We start from the raw sequence: 20,219 nt of genomic DNA, 5'->3' as shown, positions 1-20,219 counted from the left end.
TGCTAACACCTGCACATGTTAGCATATACTTAAACTTACTACTTACTGATATTTGAAGTGTTCAGAAATAAAACGCTATTGCACTTATGCTTATTAGTGATTTAGCACTCCTACAGACTGAAGAGTGAGCATTAGTGCCATTTTGCAAAAACACAAGTGGAATTTATAGCCAGTGAAGTTGCTTATCTCCAAACCTCAAGTCGTTTGGGCTCTACACCACTAATTTAGCAGCATTGTTTCTCTCATCTTTAAGGCCTTCCTCGCCTTTTCAATTCAATGATATACTTTACTTTGTAGTTCATATTCTTAAACCTACTCTTTTGAAAACAGAATTCAATGAATAGGATTGTTTGTTGCCACTGCACTCTTCTGCTTATGCACTGTGCTCCTTCCCACCCAGCACACCCATAGAACTTACACTGGAGCTGCTTGTTACTCCATTTGTTCAAGTCTTATTCATGGTAAGTGATAAATCCTGTTTATTGGAATAGTGACTAATGGCAGCTATTAACTGTGGTCATCTGACCTGTATTTAAGCTGATACATGCATCATATATCAGTAAAACAACCAGCAAACACAATACAACATGAAGCAGAGTATATATGAATATTAATGCTTAAACTAAAATGAAATTGACTACTGTAATTTATTTGCATATAAAATGACATCTATTTTACTTATAATGTAGAAAATAATTAATGTTAAAAATTAAAGAGAATTTTAAGTGTAAGTTTCCTCCTAGGTACTTCGTAGCCCCATGTACTGTCTTCTACCATTTAATGAAAAAGACCTTACAAAATGATGAAATCACCCAGAGCATAATCTTGATGCTGACTATTTTTCTGTGCATTGATAGTTTGGCACAGCTTTCCTGGGAATCCACATGTTCTTCAGAAAACTGCATTTAAGGAAGAAAAGGGAAAGTCTTGCAGCTGAATTTGTGCAGAACAATTCCACTCGCACAGTAGAGTCAGGAGAAAACTCAGAATTTTCAAGTCACTGAGACACTCAATCATAGATCTTAAAAGCTTTGGAAAGTACCACAAAAAGCATATTTAATCATAAATGTTCAACAGTTCAGCATTCCAAACTGCTGAAAACCAGCTTTAAGCTGTCATGTTTTGTTTTCTAGAAGGCTTTGCTGTAACATGGAAGAAGATGGAAAACAGTTTTTGCACTGTTTGATCGAGAAAGTCAGACTAACCTAAGAACTTTTGCACACTTGGGTTAAGTCAACATTTTAAATCAACAGCTCACCATAGTATTACTGGACTGCAGTTAGAGAATGTTTACTCATTTAAAGCAACAAATTCAGAACATGACCATAATTCAAAATACAGATAAGCATGACCTGAGATGCTTCCAGAATAACTCATCTTATACTTGCGTCTTGGCACGTAATAAGAAATGCCATTCAGCCACTCCTCTGTTACATGTTCAATGCACGAAAAGATATTCTGTTAGGACATAAAGTAACAGCCAAGTTTTCCTAACACAGTAACAGTTTTGAAGTTCTTTCTCAAATGAACAAGTAAACAACACACATAAGGAATTTTATTGCTTTATATCCTCCTGAACCTAGAAACTGCACAAATACTCACAAGTCAGCACTTCTATACCATATGCTTTATTCTCATTAAATAATCCTGTTAATAGTTAAAGTTAAGGCCACCATCCATTAACACTTTCCAGTACTTCACAAAGCAAATTTGACATTATAATCTAAATACAAAGGAAGTCTGAAAAGCCATAGCAGAAACAAGAGAAAACTGGCGCCGCAGAGTGAAGCAAAAAAGGAAAGGAATATCCCATATGAAAGGATTACAGGATGTCTGAACGCAGAAGAAACAGACTGATTTTTACTCAGCAGTGTAACAGGAATAATAGTGGAAGGAAAGAGAGAACCTGGACTCCCAACATCCTTAACTCCTCTGTCTATGAAACTCAACAGAACAGTTTAAACCTTATTCTCCACACACTTCCACCCCAGCTGTTTTGCGGACAAAAGAGAAGAAAGAAAATATTATGTCAACGACAACTGGAACTCAGAGACTGCAAAAGCCCTTCAGCATTCAGTCTGCCATTACATGCCCAGGGAAGCAAGATTTATCTACAGTGAGCGTATCAGCAACTCTTTCACATAATAATACGCTTTTTGATATCATTCGTCACAATCTCCTTAATTCAACATGACCAAAAGGGAAAACAATTCAAAAATTAGATTCACACTGGAAACTGCTTCAAACATAGTAAGAACGGTAGCTGAGCCATCAACCATGAGGAAAACATTTCCTTGATTCACAGTCAAGGCTGAGAAGACTTCCTTCTTCCCAGAATTAAATACTTAGGATGTAAAAGAGAGCCAAGCCCCAAATACACTCACATCAAGAACGAAGAGAGATTTATCCTAAACAGAAAACAAGAGTGGAACACCTGAGATACTGTTATGAAGTCTGAAAATAATAGTTGAAGGGCAGCCAGGGAAAATTATGCTTTTGAAGACTGAAGCCTTGGTTCTGCAAGCTATGCAACTTAAGGGAGGTAAATATTAACATCGTATTTTGGAAAGACTAACTTTACTCTGAAAGACTCCCATAGAAAAGGCAATGGAGACATCAAATCCCATTTGTCTTACTGAGATAACTCATTTGCTAACGTAGAGAGCTCCAATCCAAATAAGCACTTCGGAAGATGGGAGTCCCAAATAAATACTGCACCTAGTACTCTAAATATGGGACAAGGGGTGGCAGAAATAGAACAGCATCTACAGTACAATTCTCATGTGATTCATACACACCCCTTCTTCCTTCATCTGAACTTTGTACCAGGGCACTGACTCCATGGCATTCACTCAACACTCAGCTACTTGATACATCTCCTCTGACACATTTTTCAAGGGGTAAACACATCTATAGCACATTTCCTGCTTCAAACTCAGAAATAAGTTACTCTTATTCAATGTCTTAAAATACAAAATCTTGTCAACAATGTGCACAAGCAACAAGCCTAAAGACAACAGTCTCAGTAAAGCATGCACCCTATGAATTCTACTACTTCTACATCTTAAGTCCTGCAAGCACTTCATTCATGTTTAGAATGACAAAAAAAGAGACAATTGGACAGGCTCAACAAACATTAATCTACCTGAACAGTATCAAGTATGTATGGGTAAATTCATCAGAAATGTAGGCTTATTGAAAGCCAAAATAATGGAGGAAACTGATGAGGGACTTGATTAGTTTACTGGCAGATAAGAATTGAACGTGCTTTAATCCAGCTTTGTTTCTACACATATTCCTGAACGCTGTTTTCTAAACTCAAGTTATTATTAAGTTTTCAACAGCAGGACAGACTTTTACACACAAGAAAAATATTAATGTTGATTCTAGTGATACTGAATGTAGCTGTTGAAAATAAAGTTTTGCTTTTGGAAAGACTTCCCTTTTCCCTATGAAAGAAAATGCCTTCCATGTATACATGTTTCTTTAACACATTAAAAAAGTCAGTATTTCTAGAAATGTTTAAAACTTGTTAGCGTTTGCTGTCACTCACTGCCAATGTATTTTAAGGTATTTCATGCTATTAATGCAAATACAACAAGCCACTGATAATTGCATTTGACTAAGTTATCTAATTGGTGGCTCTAAAAACAACGTACATTGCATACGGAAACTGTCAGCATGTCAAAAGCATATTCCTTTTTAAACAAGCAGATCTGAAAGAGAAGGATCTATTTTCTCTGCAACTTAGTTTTAGATTGTATTACACAATATATCATTGTGACTGACAGTAGTTAACATTTAGACATTGTTGACCTATGCGATGTGTCAAGTTTCAAAAGACTCCTAAAGAAAGCCTGAAAATATTTCTACACAGTCAGTGCAACCCAAGGATTCAGTTTGTCCCTGTGGATAAATAAATACAGTATTAGCTAATGCTCTAAATTAACATGCATTAAATTTCCTGGGGTGGCTGTTTGAAACACAAGTCCTTCTTGCTGACAGACAATATTAATAACCTAAATTTTCAACCTACTGAAGTTATAAACCTTTCAGTGGTTTACTTGAATTACATTCTACAGACCTAATTAGGGCCAAACCACTGTAATTCCTGATGCCACAGATTTTCATACAATATGGATGATGACCACAGGAACTAGCCAGTCCTCCTTATAACCAGTTTTCAAAGTTTCATGTCAGGTATAAATAACACGAGATCAATAGGTCTAGATCTTTTTCATTCCATGTCCCCTTTTCCTTATATCAATGGCTGATGAATTAAAATTCAAATTCCCTTTAAAAAATTTCTTTAAAAATCTGCTATCTCCTATTAAGAAAGAGCACACTTTATGAAAACAGAAATACACACAAAATCAGTAGTCTTGAGATTCTGAACTGTTATGGAATGTAAAATCTGATTACACAACAGAGAAGGTAAAATGCTAAATCGTATTAGCTCTGCAAAGACCTTTACTGAAATAAAATGCTCCTCTGTAGCAGAACCAGGACAATTCTGCTACTGAAAAAAAGACCTATGAATGAGAGGGAATAGGGAAAGGAACAGAGAGGAGTAAAGCTTCAAAAGATCCCAGGAAAACAGAAAACTCAAATGTGATAATTCATTAGATGCTTAGAGTTCTAAGAACAGGAACAAACTGCCTTAGGTGGTGAGGGAAGTAGAAGGGAGAGCAAATACAGAAATAGCATCAGTGGGACTAGGGAAGTGACAATCTCCCTATATTTAGCACTGATGATGCTTCCTCTCAAATCACCTCAGGTGTGGGTCCCCCACTATACGAGAAAGTATTGAAGTGCTGGAATACATCCAAAGAAAGGCAATGAAGTTGGTGAAGAGTCTAGAGAAAAAGTCTGATGAGGAGTGGGTGAGGGAACTAGGGTTGTTTAGCTTAGAGAGGCACAGGGGAAACATTACTGCTCTCTGTAACTATCTCAGAAGAGGCTGCAGCGAGGTGGGGGCTGGTCTCTTCGCAAATGCAACAAGCAACAGGATAAGATTAAATTACCTCAAGTTGCACCAAGGGAGGTGAGATTTAGGTTGGGTATTAGGGAAAAAAAAATCTTCAGTGAAAGTGTTATGAAGCATTGGAACAGACTGCTGAAACAAAGGTGGGATTCCTCCATGCAGGAAGAATTGCAACAATTGATGTTCATCAGTGCTTGAGGAACATTTATTAAGACCAAGCATAGTGAGGCAGTGGGTGATGCATTTCAGCAGGATGACAGTGACTTAAAAGACAAGCCACATTACAGACATCCATGCAGACTTTTATGAGCATAGCATGACAGCTCCTGCTCATTACTGACAAAAATGCACAGTCACACATGGTGACTATGTTAAAAATATATATATATGTGTGTGTTTTGTAGCTGAGAATTTGTTCTATCAAATAGCATTATTGCTCTCTTTGTATCTGCTGTAGTTCCCATGGATATAAATAGGAGGCACTGCTTTCAGAGCAACCTACATAGTTCAATCACCATCCATGGTGGTATTTAAAAGATGAATAAATGTGGTGCTTAGAGACAAGGTTTAGTAGAAGTATGAGGCTAACAGCTGGACTTGACCTTAGAAGTCTTTTCAAACCTAGATGATTCTATGAACTGACAGAAGGTGGTCTCCCTGGAGCCTCTTCCTCTTTAGGCTAAACAACTCCAACACTGGCAGCCTATCTCAAAAGAATGGGAGAACCACCTCCTTTGATCTGTTGGCCATGATTCCTTTGATGCCATCCAGGATGCAACTGCCTTTCTGGCTGCAGGCTTATGTCAAATATTTCGTTCACCAGTAATCCCAGCTCCTTCTCTAGAGGACCATTCTCCATCACTTGTCACTAAAACTGTAGTAATGTTAGGGATTGTCTCCACTCAGGTGCAAGAATTTGCACTCTGCCTTCTTGAACTTCATGAGGTCCTCCCAGCATGCACTGCTGTGAAAAAGCCCAGCTCCAACTTTTCACTGGTAAGCAAAGGCCAACCATCCCAACACTCCCAAGGGTGACAATTTTGCCTTTCTCCAGTTACTGGAAATTTCTCAGCCTTTCAATTACAGTAGCCTTGCTAAGGCTTTGCCCTCTTCCCTTAGCTCCACTGGACAGAGCTCAGTGGGTCCAATGGACTTTCATGGGCCCAGCTAGCTTCACATAACCTCTGACTCAGTTCTCTCAGTTCCACTGCTTATGGTTCATCATTCACAGGGAGCTGAGAGACCTTATTAGTGAAGTCAGGCCGAGCAGACACAGAATAACTCAGCTTTATATGAGCCAGCTATCTCTAAGTCAACTGATTTATTCAGGAATAGCTCCAAGTTCTTCTGGTTCAGCTTTTTCCAACTAGTACAAGAAAAAAGAACAAGTTCTGTTTATCATAGATATCCTTTGACAGTGATAACTCTAAGTGAGTTTTCACTTTCCCAACACCTTCTCATGCTTGGGTAATGTTTCCAAACTCCTCAGTAGCTCATCTTTATTTCTAAATCTTCATTGCCTGTAAGTAAGGCTTTATCCACATTCTCAACCAGATCAGGTGCTCTGTAAAGATGGCACCCTGTTTAGTCTGTTATGATCCTCTCCTTTGATCCTGACCAATAAACTCATCTTAACAAGTTTACCTTGTCCAATATAAACACTACGCATATTTGAACTGCTTTTTCCCAAGGAAAGCAATGCCCTGTCTTGTCATCCCTGCTTGCCCACCCTGAAGAGCCTTATCTGTCCATTGCACTACTCAATAAATTCATATCCCCCCCCCAGCGCTGCTGGAGAACTTTTCCTGGTCTCTCAGCAAAACAGCTACTAGTGCTAGAGAGCACCTGGAGAAGGACATGAAGGCTGACATTGGTTACAAACAGGTTTTATATAGACTCAGTAGTCACCTTGGGGAATAAAAAAAAAAAAAAAGACACAACTTGTTCAAAGAGAAACATGAGATAAGTCTACAGAAATGTAGCAGCAATCAACTTTTGTCTTGTCTACCAACTGACATGAAGGTCACCAGAAAAAGCTAGTGAGAGCCAGGTTCATAAATAAAAGAGGCAGTTCTTCAGGTAGTACAGAGCTCAACTACAGAATTCCTACACAAAGGACCCCATGAAAGAAAGAAGACTGCAATGCTGAAGGGAGACAAGGACATAACAGAGAAATCCAGGAGTATTATCAACTAAAACTGCAGAGGATCAAGAAACAATGTCTCAAGATTAAAGCAACTGAAGGTTCTGATTTGATTTTTTAACAGAATAGTAACTCATTCTGTTTGTATTCTCTGTGAGAATGCATTTGTGTAAACTGTCAGGCAGAACATTGATCTAAATAGATTTGGCCAGAAGTACAACACTCGCTGTTAAAGAAACAATGCACTCACTAGAAGTGCTTCACTGAGTTAGTAACCTGTAAAAAAGTGGGTATTAAACATTTCATTTGATTCCCCTGAAAATCACAGTAATGAAAAAAAAACATACTGAATTTGCTTACTGTAAATAAATAAAATACAAAAAACATACTGCATTCCAGATACAGCTGCAGATGTTTGTGGTATTGGATGATTTTGAAGGTATCTACAAAAGCATATGTGGATTTAAAAATCCATAATCTGATAGTAGAACATTATATTCCACAAGACAAGCAGCAGTATCTGCACTTACCTATTAATTCTATCTTTTTAAAACATAATTGTTTTCTAATTAAGTTATAAAAAGAATCCTCCATGTCGGTAGTTGAGCTAAACAATCGTTCCAAGTCAGTAACCAGCTGTACATACACGAAAAAACAGACTGAAGAGCTCATATACTGACCATATTAAGTAGCAAATCTCCAAACAGATGCAGAGGCATCCATATCACACCTTCCCATTCCTGTTTCTCAAGTTTCATTGTCTACCATTTATTTCTTCTTTTCCGCTACTCTGCTACACGTCTCCACGTAGCTATGCTACTCCATGTACCTCAGTCATATACTCCATGGCTGAGGCTCCTCCTTTCCCAAACCTAGTCAGCCACCACCTTCCAGTCATTTGCATATGTTGCTTTTATATAAAAAGTCTGTTCTTTATCCCTTATCCAATTTGCATGCTCTTTGGCATTCACAGCTGTCATTGATATCAGTATGAGCTACAGGCACTCAAGATCTTTAAAGACTCAACTCCTTGTCTTCAACAACCTTTTAATAAAAAAAATCATTAAAAACTCGCAATTTGAAGCTTTACTTGGTTATGCTGTAGTACTTTATAAACTTCAGACATATACGCGAGCATGTTAAGATACACAGTAAATAAAGAAGTACTCAAATATGTCTCATTCAATGCCCTAAATTTCCTAGAAAAATAGATTTCTTAAGTTATCCCCTCAGGATAACTCGCATCATGCTAAATATAATGAGAAGCTGACCAAAAAATGGTGCTTACCTGAATGACAGCACTAAACCAGCATGTATTTCCCACATTCTTCAATCCCACCGGGCAGTTGTCTTGTCGCTTCCGATCATAAGGGTTTGGAGAGTCACTCCATACCTCTGGATGCGTCCTCTTTAAACTTGCTTTGTTTTCTGCAATACTGGCTTCTAGAACTCTTTGGGAACAGAAGGAAGGAAAAAAAAAAAAGAAAGTGAGCCAAAGCAAAAAAGAGACACAGTAAAACATTTTCGTTTACTAAAGCAGACATCTTAACTGCATCATTTGATAAATGATTGTACTGAACTTGGCTTTAAAATGGATTTACAAACAATCTTATCACTTCAAAAAACAAGACTATTTTACAGTTAGATATATTACAGTTAATTCTGTTACCTTTTTGAAAAGTAATAGCAGAGAGTGAGTGACCCTACTACAAGAACTATCGATACAATAGCCATATCTGTAAGTCATTAATTATTTAAGAATCAGATTCAAATATGATGGTTAAGAAGCACTTTCAGGCAGCACTGAAAGCTGTAGCACTTTCATCTATAAATGCTTTCATTGGTATGTAGGGCACAAAGTCATCAGTACTTATTTTACTGACAGGAAACAGAAGCTACCTAGATAAATTTCAAAAACGGACAACGTTTTTATTTCCATTTTTGCATCTTATGTCATAGTACTAATTGCTTTCCAGAGCTAATAGTTACTTTATATTTGCAGAATGCCCTTATTGGACAAATCTGACAGGCATTATGCTCCCAAACTCAGGCTTCACTTCTTAAAGCAGTTTCATATCAGCACATATCCTTCGACTTACGACAAAGCACACCTTAAATGTAATTTGTGGTCATTATGTATTCTAAATAGAAAGACAGAAACAGATGCACTCAGGTCATAAAACAATGTTTCAGAATCATAATCAACTTTTCCTGGTGGGAGACACTAACACTGCTACTATCCCCAGTCATCAAGTCCAGCTATTACACGAAAGACTAAGGAACTATTAAGTCTGACAAGCACAGCGTTGCAGGAGCTGTATGACAAACACCTACGTAGTCTGTGCAGCCTGAAGGGTTGCCCTCCATGATTCTGGGCTCACTAAACCTCAACGAAGGACACACTTAGGGTAGGTTCCAAGCAAAGTTCACAAAGGACAACAACTTGAACACCTTCTTAAAAAATATATATTAAAAATAATAAACAATAATAGAAAACACAAAAGAGCAGGAAAAAGCTCACACTACACAGCCATCGGTTTCCTAAGTGTTACATTTTTTCTTGGCAACATTCTTGTGAGATTAGCAAAAGATATGTTACAAGATATACTAGAATGAAGAAGATATGCTAGAATGAAGTATAAAGGGACAAAACCTGACTCCTAACGATTTAAAAAACAAAAAAACAAAAAAAACCCCACCACTTCCTTCATTCAAAAAGTGTCAGACAGCCAGCATATCTCTGCTTCTAGAGTAAAAGCTATTTGATGAGGACATTAAAATCAAATTAAAAGTCTTACAGATTTAGAATACTTTCTCTTTCAGGACGAATATCTAAATTCTTGTTTAAACTAAACTGAAAGGGATCTTTAAAACTGCCTACAAGACTGACAGACCAAAACAAATTTAGAACTTTGCAACAGGCCCAAAACACTTTTCTTACCACCTTCACTGCATGCAAACACTCAAACATTTTTTCCCTCCAACTTCAATAATACTTCTAGATTAATGTTCTGAACGTGCATATTCTCAAACTGCTTACAGAGCACAATAGGCCATTAAATCGATAAGTGATCCTAACAGCAACTTCTTTCTCATACTTTTTCTTTTTTATTATTATTATTTATAGCAATTAAGGATTTCGAATGTTCTAGAACCACCTGAAATCTAACTGCACATTTTAATAACGTAGTTGATTCTCAGAACTTCCTATTTTCCCTCATTTTTACCTAAAACATTATTTGTCTTCAAAGAAAATATGCAATTGCTGTACATTCTATAATGTCAAATTCGTTTGGGGCCAAAACGATAGCTATGAGAGAAACTGGAATAAAAGTGAGCATATTCAAATTGAGCCTGGTGATCAGCTCAAACCAGTACAGCAAGTACGCCTCTTCTGTTTTACTATAATGTTCACTAGAACTGAAACACTGAAGTACTGATTTGAGATACTACCTTGACAAAATATCTTGTTCTCTCTCTCTTCAACAAGATGAGCAACTTTACAGAAAGTCAGCACAAGGATTTAGCAATTCCGATCAAACAGCTCAAATACCCTCTCTACAACCATACAGGATCACAGCAGCTGTCACCAGCAGCAGAGCCATCAACTATGTGCAACGAATGGCATGCCTCTAACCTCACTGGGCCAAAGGTTTCCCCACCTCCAAGTTTTGGAATCTTGTTCAGAGGGTAATTTTCAAATAGAGGTTAGTTAATGCCAGGCTTTGCATGAGACTTGAAAGCAGTGTTTTATTTCTCTCAGTAACAAACTAGGTATAGCTAAGCTGCTTTCCATAGTCATTTTCAAGGGGCTAGCTAGATAATGCAGAAAAGCTAGGGCAAAGTATGTCCAGAGGATAACAGGTCGGCCAAGCTACTTTGAGGAAACTCATCAAGCATGCTGAAGGGAAGTTCAGTAGCAGGCTACTCAGCAAAAAGATTGTAACTCTCGTATAGCTGGACAGTTAGGAGTATCCTCAACCCTACATTCCTCACCAGTTTCACATTCTATCCATACAGACAGTGAAGAGTTCCCACCAGTTTTCACGACCATGTAAAAAAAAAAAAAATAGTAATAATAATTAAATGCTCAGGGACTGCACACATCCTTATGCCTTCATAGTACAGGCTTTGATTTTAACAAGGCCACTACTCTTGGCACAATGCATGTGTCAGCTAATTTCTCCTTTCAATCACCTTCCTGACTCTCCCAGTAAAGATCTATCTGTCCAGTCTCAAACTCCTTCAATCCATGAAAAATCATACAAATGGGAAAGGCTTGTTCACGTGTGCAAGTACACTGCAAATTCAAAGGTCCCTTGGAGATTTAAGGGAGAAAAGTAGATAGCTCTAAACACATTATGTACAAGACGTTCAGCTTTTGGACATTTGGACATTTTCAGCTGCACTCCTCTTAAAACCTAAATAGCAATCTGATCTGTCCCTCATTAAGCAACACAAGGCAATTACATTGAGGAAGACAAATTCTACATGTATTACAACATTAATTACACAATTCAAGAAATTCCATTAGGGCTCCTTCTGAAACTTTAACAAAATCAGTGCAAGTCAGATTCCAAGCCAGGGTGAATAATTTTGAAAGAAATCCCTCCACGCCTATATTATTTATATATGCACACATCCTACATTATTAAAAATATTACTGAGCTCCTATTTGATTTCTGTTTCTTATTTAATTAAATGGAAAAACAAAACCAAATGGCTTCAAGTTTGACCTGTTTACAACCATGCTGTTCTACTTTTTGTTTTTACAAGTCCTGCACAGATATTGCGTTTTCTATTGGAATGCCAACATTCTTCTATGGGGTGTTAACTACAAAGTCAAATTTCTTCTTTTTTTTTTAAAAAAAAAAAAAAAACAAAACAAAACAGTCTGAATCCTGCCCTTAATGAAAGTGATTGAATGGCTCAGAGCAAGAATTTGGTTTTTTTTTGTTTTTTTGTTTTTTTTTTTTACCATTTCAAAATAATTTGCCATCAATTCAGGGTGTACCTTGGCATGTAACTGAATTAATCTAGTACCTCAACGTTGCCAAAATCCCACATTCCCACTCCTCCATGCCTCCATTCAGAAATGAAGTCTCATCCCTTTTATCATGACAAGACACGCTTCGCACCTGTTCCTGAATATTCTTGTATCGCTTCGGAGCTGGACTGGTACAACAAATGCTCCAAGGAATACCACAGCAAGCAGAGAAGATGCATTACAAGCAGTATTCCATAACCCCTTGGTAGATGCAAGCTCTTAAACTGGCACACACTTTTGTGTGCAATTTTGCCACCAAATATACCTTTCTAAGAACTTTGACAAAATAGAAAACCAATATTTTTCTCTCTATATAACTGAAATGTGTCTACATGCTTTTGTACATTATGTGTGGAAAAAGAACTCATACTATTCACCATCTTCTAGAACCAAAAAAAGCATGCCATAAAACACGTCAAATAACTAGTTGTAGGGTAAGCAGGTAAGACTAAAAAGGACTTTTTAGTCTGAGAAATGAATAACAATGGCTACAGGAAAAAAAAACTAGATCTTCTATGTTTACAAGAAGCAAACACAGTAAAAGCAGTCAAAAGCTTGGGAAGAGATTAAAAGAGAGAGAGAGAGAGAGAAACGGACTTCCATACACAGAAATAGGTCCATATTTCTGAGCGACTGCCTAAATCACTACTCTCTAATTATGACAATTCTGCCCTTCAAAAAGGAACATGTAAGAGCTGCATTTCTAGCTCAAAACTGGAAAGAACTTTTTCCATTCTTGTGAACACATGCATATCCTGAGGTCTTAGGAAAACAAAACTACCCTTTAAAACTTATTGTAATTATTAATGAGAATATAAATCTTTCTCATCCCACATTTCTTTCCAAAAATATCTAATACTCAAATAACTAGATGGTTTTTGTCACAAATATCAGGGCACACTTTGTTGGAATGCTTATGCTCAAAATCAGTGCATTTTGTTATATAAAGGAAAATGAAAATGACTCTGAGTAACACTAGCCATATCCTCAGAATTGGACTTAAGTGGCTAAGCCATTTTGTCTGCCTAATACAATGCACTGAAGAAAAGAATTACTGTGGTAAATTCACCCCATGTAATTTTTATTTTTTTTGGTACAAGCAAGCCATACTTAGCCTTCCAGCCCTAGGATCAAATCATTGCCATTTTTCCTCAGAAGAAGGCCAGCCACACACGAAAAAAGCAAAACCCTTCACACACAACCCTACACTCAGTCTTAGTCCAAGTATCAAATATTTCATAATCATATCTATGTTTATATATAAATATACACTATACAAAGATACTGTAAAATTTATTCAAGGTTAACTTGCAGACTCTCATCATTCCAAAGCTGCAGAAGTTAAGTTCATAAAACTTTAAAACAAGAAGTTACTTCACGTAAATCTAATAAATCCGACTTGTTAAAAAGTTAGTAACATAATTTATCAGCTAAAAATATAGCAGCTGTTCTTAGCATACTCAAGCCATAGCATTACAACCCCCACTCCCCCAGATGTAGTGATAGAAGAGGTAAGAAAACGTTACTATAAAATGAGCAGTGTAACAAACAGGATAGAGTATTTATTAGCTTTTTTAAAATGTTTTTACTTTGTCTGTTTTTCATTGCTTGTTACCTGATATAAAAGAGAAACCTTTTAAGTCCTACTTAACTATGACCACATACCCTCAATCTCCATTCACTTCCTCAATATTTAAACAAATACATCAACATGAAACATACTATTAACTCCTAGCCCACACATAATAGACTATTTTCCAGTTTAGAACATATATTATATTAAAGCAATATCCTGAAGCCAGGCATATAAGTAGCACAAGTGAAAACAAACAAGTTATTCTTTGTTAAATTAGAAAGTATTAAAAAAAGCAATACAGGCCAATCTCCAACTCTTTAATTTAATTTCTGCTTTACATAAGTTTTTTGTTTACCTGCTAATGGCTTGTTCCTCATCTGTTATTCCAGTCTCCCTGAATGCCCTGTTTGATTCCTCCAAACTCAAGGCAATTGCCCTCTGAAGATCATCTTTATCATCTCCAGTGAGATCAATCACATCTGAAAAGCAAAACTATCTTTCTCAAAATTAAATGTGAAACAGAATGAAAGGCAAGTCTTACTGTAGGAGATAGAACCCCCAAGGACTGCTGTTCTATATTTGAGTCCACCCCTCCTGTGGTCTGCTCTCTTCCAACAACTAACCACGCCAACCACCTCAAAACCAAAGAAAACCTCATCAGTTTGCTCTTACTAGGACATGACAATCAACAGTCATTTTTCCTCCTAATCACTTTAGATTTATCCCGCTGTTTTGTGAAACTTAAATACCTGTTGTTTCTGGAAACCCTTTCAAATAAATGCACTTAAGTGTATTACTTCAGCTACCATAATCACTTTCCTCCAGGGCACATATGGTGAAAACAACCTTCTCTTTAAAAATGATACCTGAAGTTTTTCCTTCTCTGAGAGGAATGTGTGCCTAACTTCCCCGGAATACAGGAAGAAGCCCCACATTCTACAAGAGTTTCCATACATGGGGACTTTCACAGTTTCACTGCATGTGGGACATTTTCTGCCCATCCTGTCCACATATCCATTTTCTAAATGTATTTAAATCTGATTTCTTTCTGCCAGAAGTATCCTTCTCAAAGGGGAAAAATAAGAGAGTAAACAGAAAAATCAAAGTAAGGATCTATACTTAGACAAGAGCAGAACGCTGGATGGGTTACTAACCAGGTAATAAAGTGAAAAACAGCCCTATTCTTATCACCTTTCCAGCTCAGATTAACTAAAGAATCAGATTCTTACACCTTCTGCACAACCCCATTTCCTGGATGTGGTAAAAGCTTGTTTTCCCCTCTGGAATAAAAACAAATGCTACTGCCCAGACTACAGCTCTAAACCAGGCACTCACCAACTGGGCACACAGACACTTTTCAGCACAGTCATGGACAAGAGGATTGCCTGTCAGCTGTAGGAGACCTTCAGAAAAATACAAGGTCATCAGTTACCCTGATTTCAAGGGCCAAAAACTACTTTCTGCAAGTCAGACAGATGGAAAGAGAGGGGAAAGTACAAAAGTGACTTTCAGGTGTGGTGGCAGACAGAGGTACACAGAGAGTTGGCACCATACCGTTTTCCTTCCCTACTCAAAGGAGCCACAAAAGAGATTGCCCCCTAGTCTCGGGTCTGAGTGTCAGAAGTTGAAAGACTGCAGGAGGAAGAGAAACATATTCTAAGTCGATGGCTAGTCATGAAGAGATGAATCTATTCCCAAAGAGCTTCTCTGCTTGGATTCTTATTTTTTTCTTTCCTGGATGGATCAGCCTGCTGAATAGAAGAAAGCTTGCACTGTTTCTCCAGGCTTAATTTTCTGACGTTTCTCACACTGGACTCAAAACACAAAAATTATAATTGTGCATTAATAGAAAGCATGATGGCTTGTCCACACAGAACCCTGAAACTGATGAGAAGCTGATGAGAAACTAGAAAATGAATGTTTCTGTTAACAGCAGCATCTTTAAAAATTAGTTTCAACTAAGGCCCTTCTTCTTCCAAAACAATGATGAGTATCAGTTTCACTTAGGAAACTTTCAAAGGAAGCCCTCTTACCCACAAATTAAACCATGAGATCTGTCATAATCTGAAAGTATGAAAAAACACTAAGACCATGCTTTATAATCTTGTTCTTACGGTTTCATAAGAAACAGTCAAACATTCTGGTATGTTAAAAGGTTAACTCAGATGTCTAAATTTCTCCTTCTTAAGTACAACAGGAATCATCAACAGAGGTCAGAACCACAGGAGTTTTGATATGTGAGCTGCCATGCAGAGAACAAAGTAATCCAGACTAAAAGAGTTCCTCAATCTGGGTCATATACGAGCATAACTTTGTTCTACAACCTGTGAGCAGAAGCAAGGGTAGAAAGGTCAAGAGCAATGACAGTGTCCTGTGATTACACATGCTACCTATTACACTCTAAAATGCATTGCTTATGTTTTAGTTTCCATGCATTCATAGGTAGTTCCACACAAACACCTCATCTCCACTGGAGAATACCTGTTTTTTCTGAGAATTACAGTAGAGGTCTCAAGCGAACATAAAATAAGCTATTAGCCACACGTGCTGGTGGTGAAGCAAGGGATTAAAATAATCACTTGCTTATGGATAAGAAGAACCCATTAGCTAATTTCTTCTAAAGTAAGAGCGATGAAACCTTTTTGACCTTGGCATGCTGATGGACAGTTGGCTGAATACCAGCCAGCAGTGTGCCCAGGTGGCCAAGAAGGCCAATGGCATCCTGGATTGCATCAAGAATGGTGTGGTGAGCAGGACTAGGGAAGTCATCCTGCCCCTGTACTCGGCATTGGTGAGGCCTCACCTCGAATACTCTGTTCAGTTTTGGGCACCTCAGTACAAACAGGACATGGAGGTACTAGAGCAGGACCAGAGAAAGACAACGAGGCTTGTGAAGAGCTTGGAAAAATCAGCCCTATGAGGAGAGGCTGAGGGAGCTGGGGCTGTTTAGTCTGGGGAAAAGGAGGCTGAGGGGAGACCTTATTGCTCTATTCCAGTATCTGAAAGGTGCTTACAGTGAGAGTGGGGCAAGTCTTTTCTCACTGGTGACAGGACGAGGGAAAATGGCCTCAAGTTGTGCCAAGGTAAGTTTAGATTGGATGTCAGGAAACATTCCTTTAAAGAAAGGGTTGTTAAACACTGGAATAGGATCCCTAGGGAGGTGGTTGAGTCACCATCCCTGGATGTGTTTAAGAGCCTTTTGGATGTGGTGCTCAGAGATATGATTTAGCAGAAGGTTGTGGAGTTAGGGTACTACGGTTAGGCTGCAGTTGGACCTGATAATCCTTGAGGTCTTTTCCAACCTGAGCAATTCTATGATTCCATGACTTTATACAACAGTAAAGAAGAAAGATGGACAGTATTTTCCAGAAAAGAACTCACGATACAGCTGAACATTTTGCAGTGACAAAAAGCTCCCACTATTATAAAGACCAACACAGGAAAATTTAGCAAAGTCAAAACCAACTCCAGCTTCCCTTACTTTTCCAATTTCTTTGCAACTTCCCGGCTCCTCACTCTTTATTAATTTATTCCACAATTGTATGTGTTAAAAGATGTTTTTGCATTCATATTACAGTAATTATACTTTTTCAATATTAAGGCACCAAATCCCTGACTTCTACTTTCTTTCAGAAAGTCAATCAACAGAAAAGTTTTCTTTGGCATGCAAGGATTGGAGGAGGATTCCCTCCAGAAATGTTAATTTAGTGCATAGAATGTTCATGATTTGCATTAAAGAAAGACAACGTGACAAAAATCTGCAGCCAGATACTACTACTACCTGTGATCAGTACAATTGTACATCACACAGGATTTCCCTGCTGTTGACTTCTGCCAGAAAAATAAGTTCGGTGTCAGATGATCCATTATAACTACTGCATGTAAGCTCTTAGCTTGTAGCAAACATAAAATAAATGGAGATTTAGGCTGATGTATTTTAGCCTGTGTGCTGTTCTTGGGGCACGTCCAAGATCTTTTTCAACATCTCACCTGACACAGTAACTCACTGAGTTGCAACAGCTCAGGTATGACTTGAATCCTAAAGTGTAAACAAGAGATTTCAACAGAAGCCGTAATAAAAGGGGAACAATCTGAGACTAAAGTGCTCTTTAAAAAATACATATATATATATGTTTTAAATCAGTTTACAAAATAGCACAAAATGCATCCTTATCAGCAAGTCATAGATTATACACATACACTTATAATACTTGAAATTCATGCAGCCTTGCTGTTGTTGTTCATTGGTTTTAGTAACTTTATGACTTGTGAACTCTTACAGAGAGATTTTTGTTTTAGTCAGTTTTTTCAGATGTGCAATTTCCAGCAGTTAAACCTATATAATCATTTGGTCTTAAGGATGGAATTTATAAAGGTATAAAGAAAAATAACACTCTAAAATCAATCACCAGGCTTTTAACTTGATTTTATTTACCCCTGTCCATTAGGCCAAAGAACACCTCAGTCCTCAGCAGGTTACACTCACAAAGGTATTTCTTATTGTAAATAAGAAATTTGAAAATGCAAACATGTTCTTAATTAAGCCATGACTCCAAAGCAAACAAAGGAAGTTGGCTTTAAAAAAAAAAAACAAAAAACACAACACCTTTATGAAAAGAAAAACTGCACATCAAAACAGTTTGGCTTAGCATATTTATGGTGTTTATTCAAACAAAATTAGAATGTAGAATTAATAAGCTTTTCTATTAAGCGAGGTATTATTATTCCACAAAAACGTCACATAACGATGTACACTTCTGGTCCATAAAGCCAGCTTGTAATTGCCATCCTGAGCTGCATGTTGAGATTTGTGACAAAATCATTATCATATGTAATAAATACACACACACACATATATATATACACCCATACATCAATCTTTTTGATAAAACCTTACCATTCTGCTTATTTAGGAAGTCTCCTTCATAATTTAAATAAATGCTTCTTACTTGATAATTGCCTAGGTCATTAAAATAATTACTGTCTTGTTGGCTTATTACTTGCACCAGGAGGAGGCTGAGAGTGAAAAACTTTGAGTTTAAGTAGGCTGGGAAACTCAACATGAGGGACAGGTTCGAAGTAGCAATTAAACACAAGGACAAGCGATAAACAACCAGTGATGCAACTGCAAGCACGGGGAAAGGAAAATGAAAGAGCAAGCCTGATGGGTTCAGCAGGCAGGTGCCAAGTACAAAAATCCTGCAAGACTGCAATTTGAACTCGCTAACATTGTAAGAAGAGTAAGAAATTCAGATAACTTTATTTTCATTTACAGAACTAAGCAAGATATATTCTACAGCCTATAATACAGCGTTAAACATCAGGATGGATGTGGGTTCCTAAGAGAAGATTAGAAGAATTTGTTTGTACGTTCCAATTTCTGTTAAAATTGGATGGGGCAAGAACACACAGCACCCTCACACACACTTAGCCAACCCAAACAGCTCTGACAAAGACTGCTTGAAATAACTAGCAAATATTAACCACCAGTGTCTGACATCAGTTTCTCCATCTTAGCCGTTCCTTCCATCCTTGCTATCATGATGACAGCACAGTGAACTGATGATTCTCGCACCAGCCAAATTGGGAGGGAGAGACATAGATACAGTGCAAAGGAACAAGTGAATCAGTAAGATGAAAAGAGAGCCTCAAGGTACGAGGCTCCTGACATTCTGAAGCAGGGTATCCTGCCACACCATGCTGGAGACATTACCAGGAACCTGAATAGGAGATGACACAAATAATGCCTGAAATAGATGGAAGTGTCATGAAGACACAGTGATATCCAAGTTGGCTGCGATGACAGAATAAAATAGTGTAAAATTCTGCTCACAGAAACAGTAAAACACACAGCTACAGAATGAGGATTGACTAGGACTCATGCCAAGATGGACTCAGGAGCTACAGTTGATTGACTTTCACCTTGCAATTCACATCATCACGGTACTGAAAATACAAAGTGCTGCACTGGGATATAACAGAATACTATATAGACATTTAGAGAAATTATTCCATTCTCTTATAAGAGCTTGGTTCTTGTTCTGATTGCTGATATTTAAGAACAATTAGAGAGGATCTATAAGAAAAGCAAAGAAAATATAAAAATGGCACTAGGTAAAGAACGTGGACAGTGCTTTGGAAAATTTGGGCTCTTTGTCTTAAATTAAGAAAACTCCAAGAGGACACCAAGATAGATCATCTTGAGCCATGCAACCTCTCAGCTAGGACAAAAGGGACGAACTGTACTCGGATCTCTCCACAGGGGATATCACAATGAGCAGAACTGATAAATCTGAAGAAAAAGAGGAATTTAAGGAAGATACTAGGAGTCAAAAAGGTCTATGAAACACCAAAGCATGCTGCTCTGAACTTTTCAAAGCCTCTGGAACACAAGAGCTACAAAACAGGTTATATAAACATCAGCTGATTGAATGACATTCTGAAATCACTGTGAAGGAACATGAAGATA

At 37.6% G+C, this 20,219-nt stretch overlaps 1 protein-coding gene across 2 annotated transcripts in view; it reads right to left on the bottom strand.

Moving 5' to 3' along the window:
* The window catches only part of USP25 (ubiquitin specific peptidase 25), a 90,601-nt gene that overhangs the window by 47,598 nt on the left and 22,784 nt on the right, over positions 1-20,219 (bottom strand). For both annotated transcript variants that reach the window (XM_072333221.1, XM_072333229.1), the window contains exons 4-5: positions 14,106-14,229; positions 8,416-8,578 (exon numbers count right to left, since the gene is read on the bottom strand). In XM_072333221.1, coding sequence (XP_072189322.1) covers positions 8,416-8,578; positions 14,106-14,229 — 287 coding nt within the window. The remainder of the gene's footprint in view (positions 1-8,415; positions 8,579-14,105; positions 14,230-20,219) is intronic.

This window comes from Excalfactoria chinensis, chromosome 1 (genome assembly GCF_039878825.1).
Source record: "Excalfactoria chinensis isolate bCotChi1 chromosome 1, bCotChi1.hap2, whole genome shotgun sequence".
NCBI lineage: Eukaryota > Metazoa > Chordata > Aves > Galliformes > Phasianidae > Excalfactoria > Excalfactoria chinensis.
Note: the sequence above shows the minus strand (reverse complement) of the source record. Positions and strands in the feature narration are given on the sequence as shown.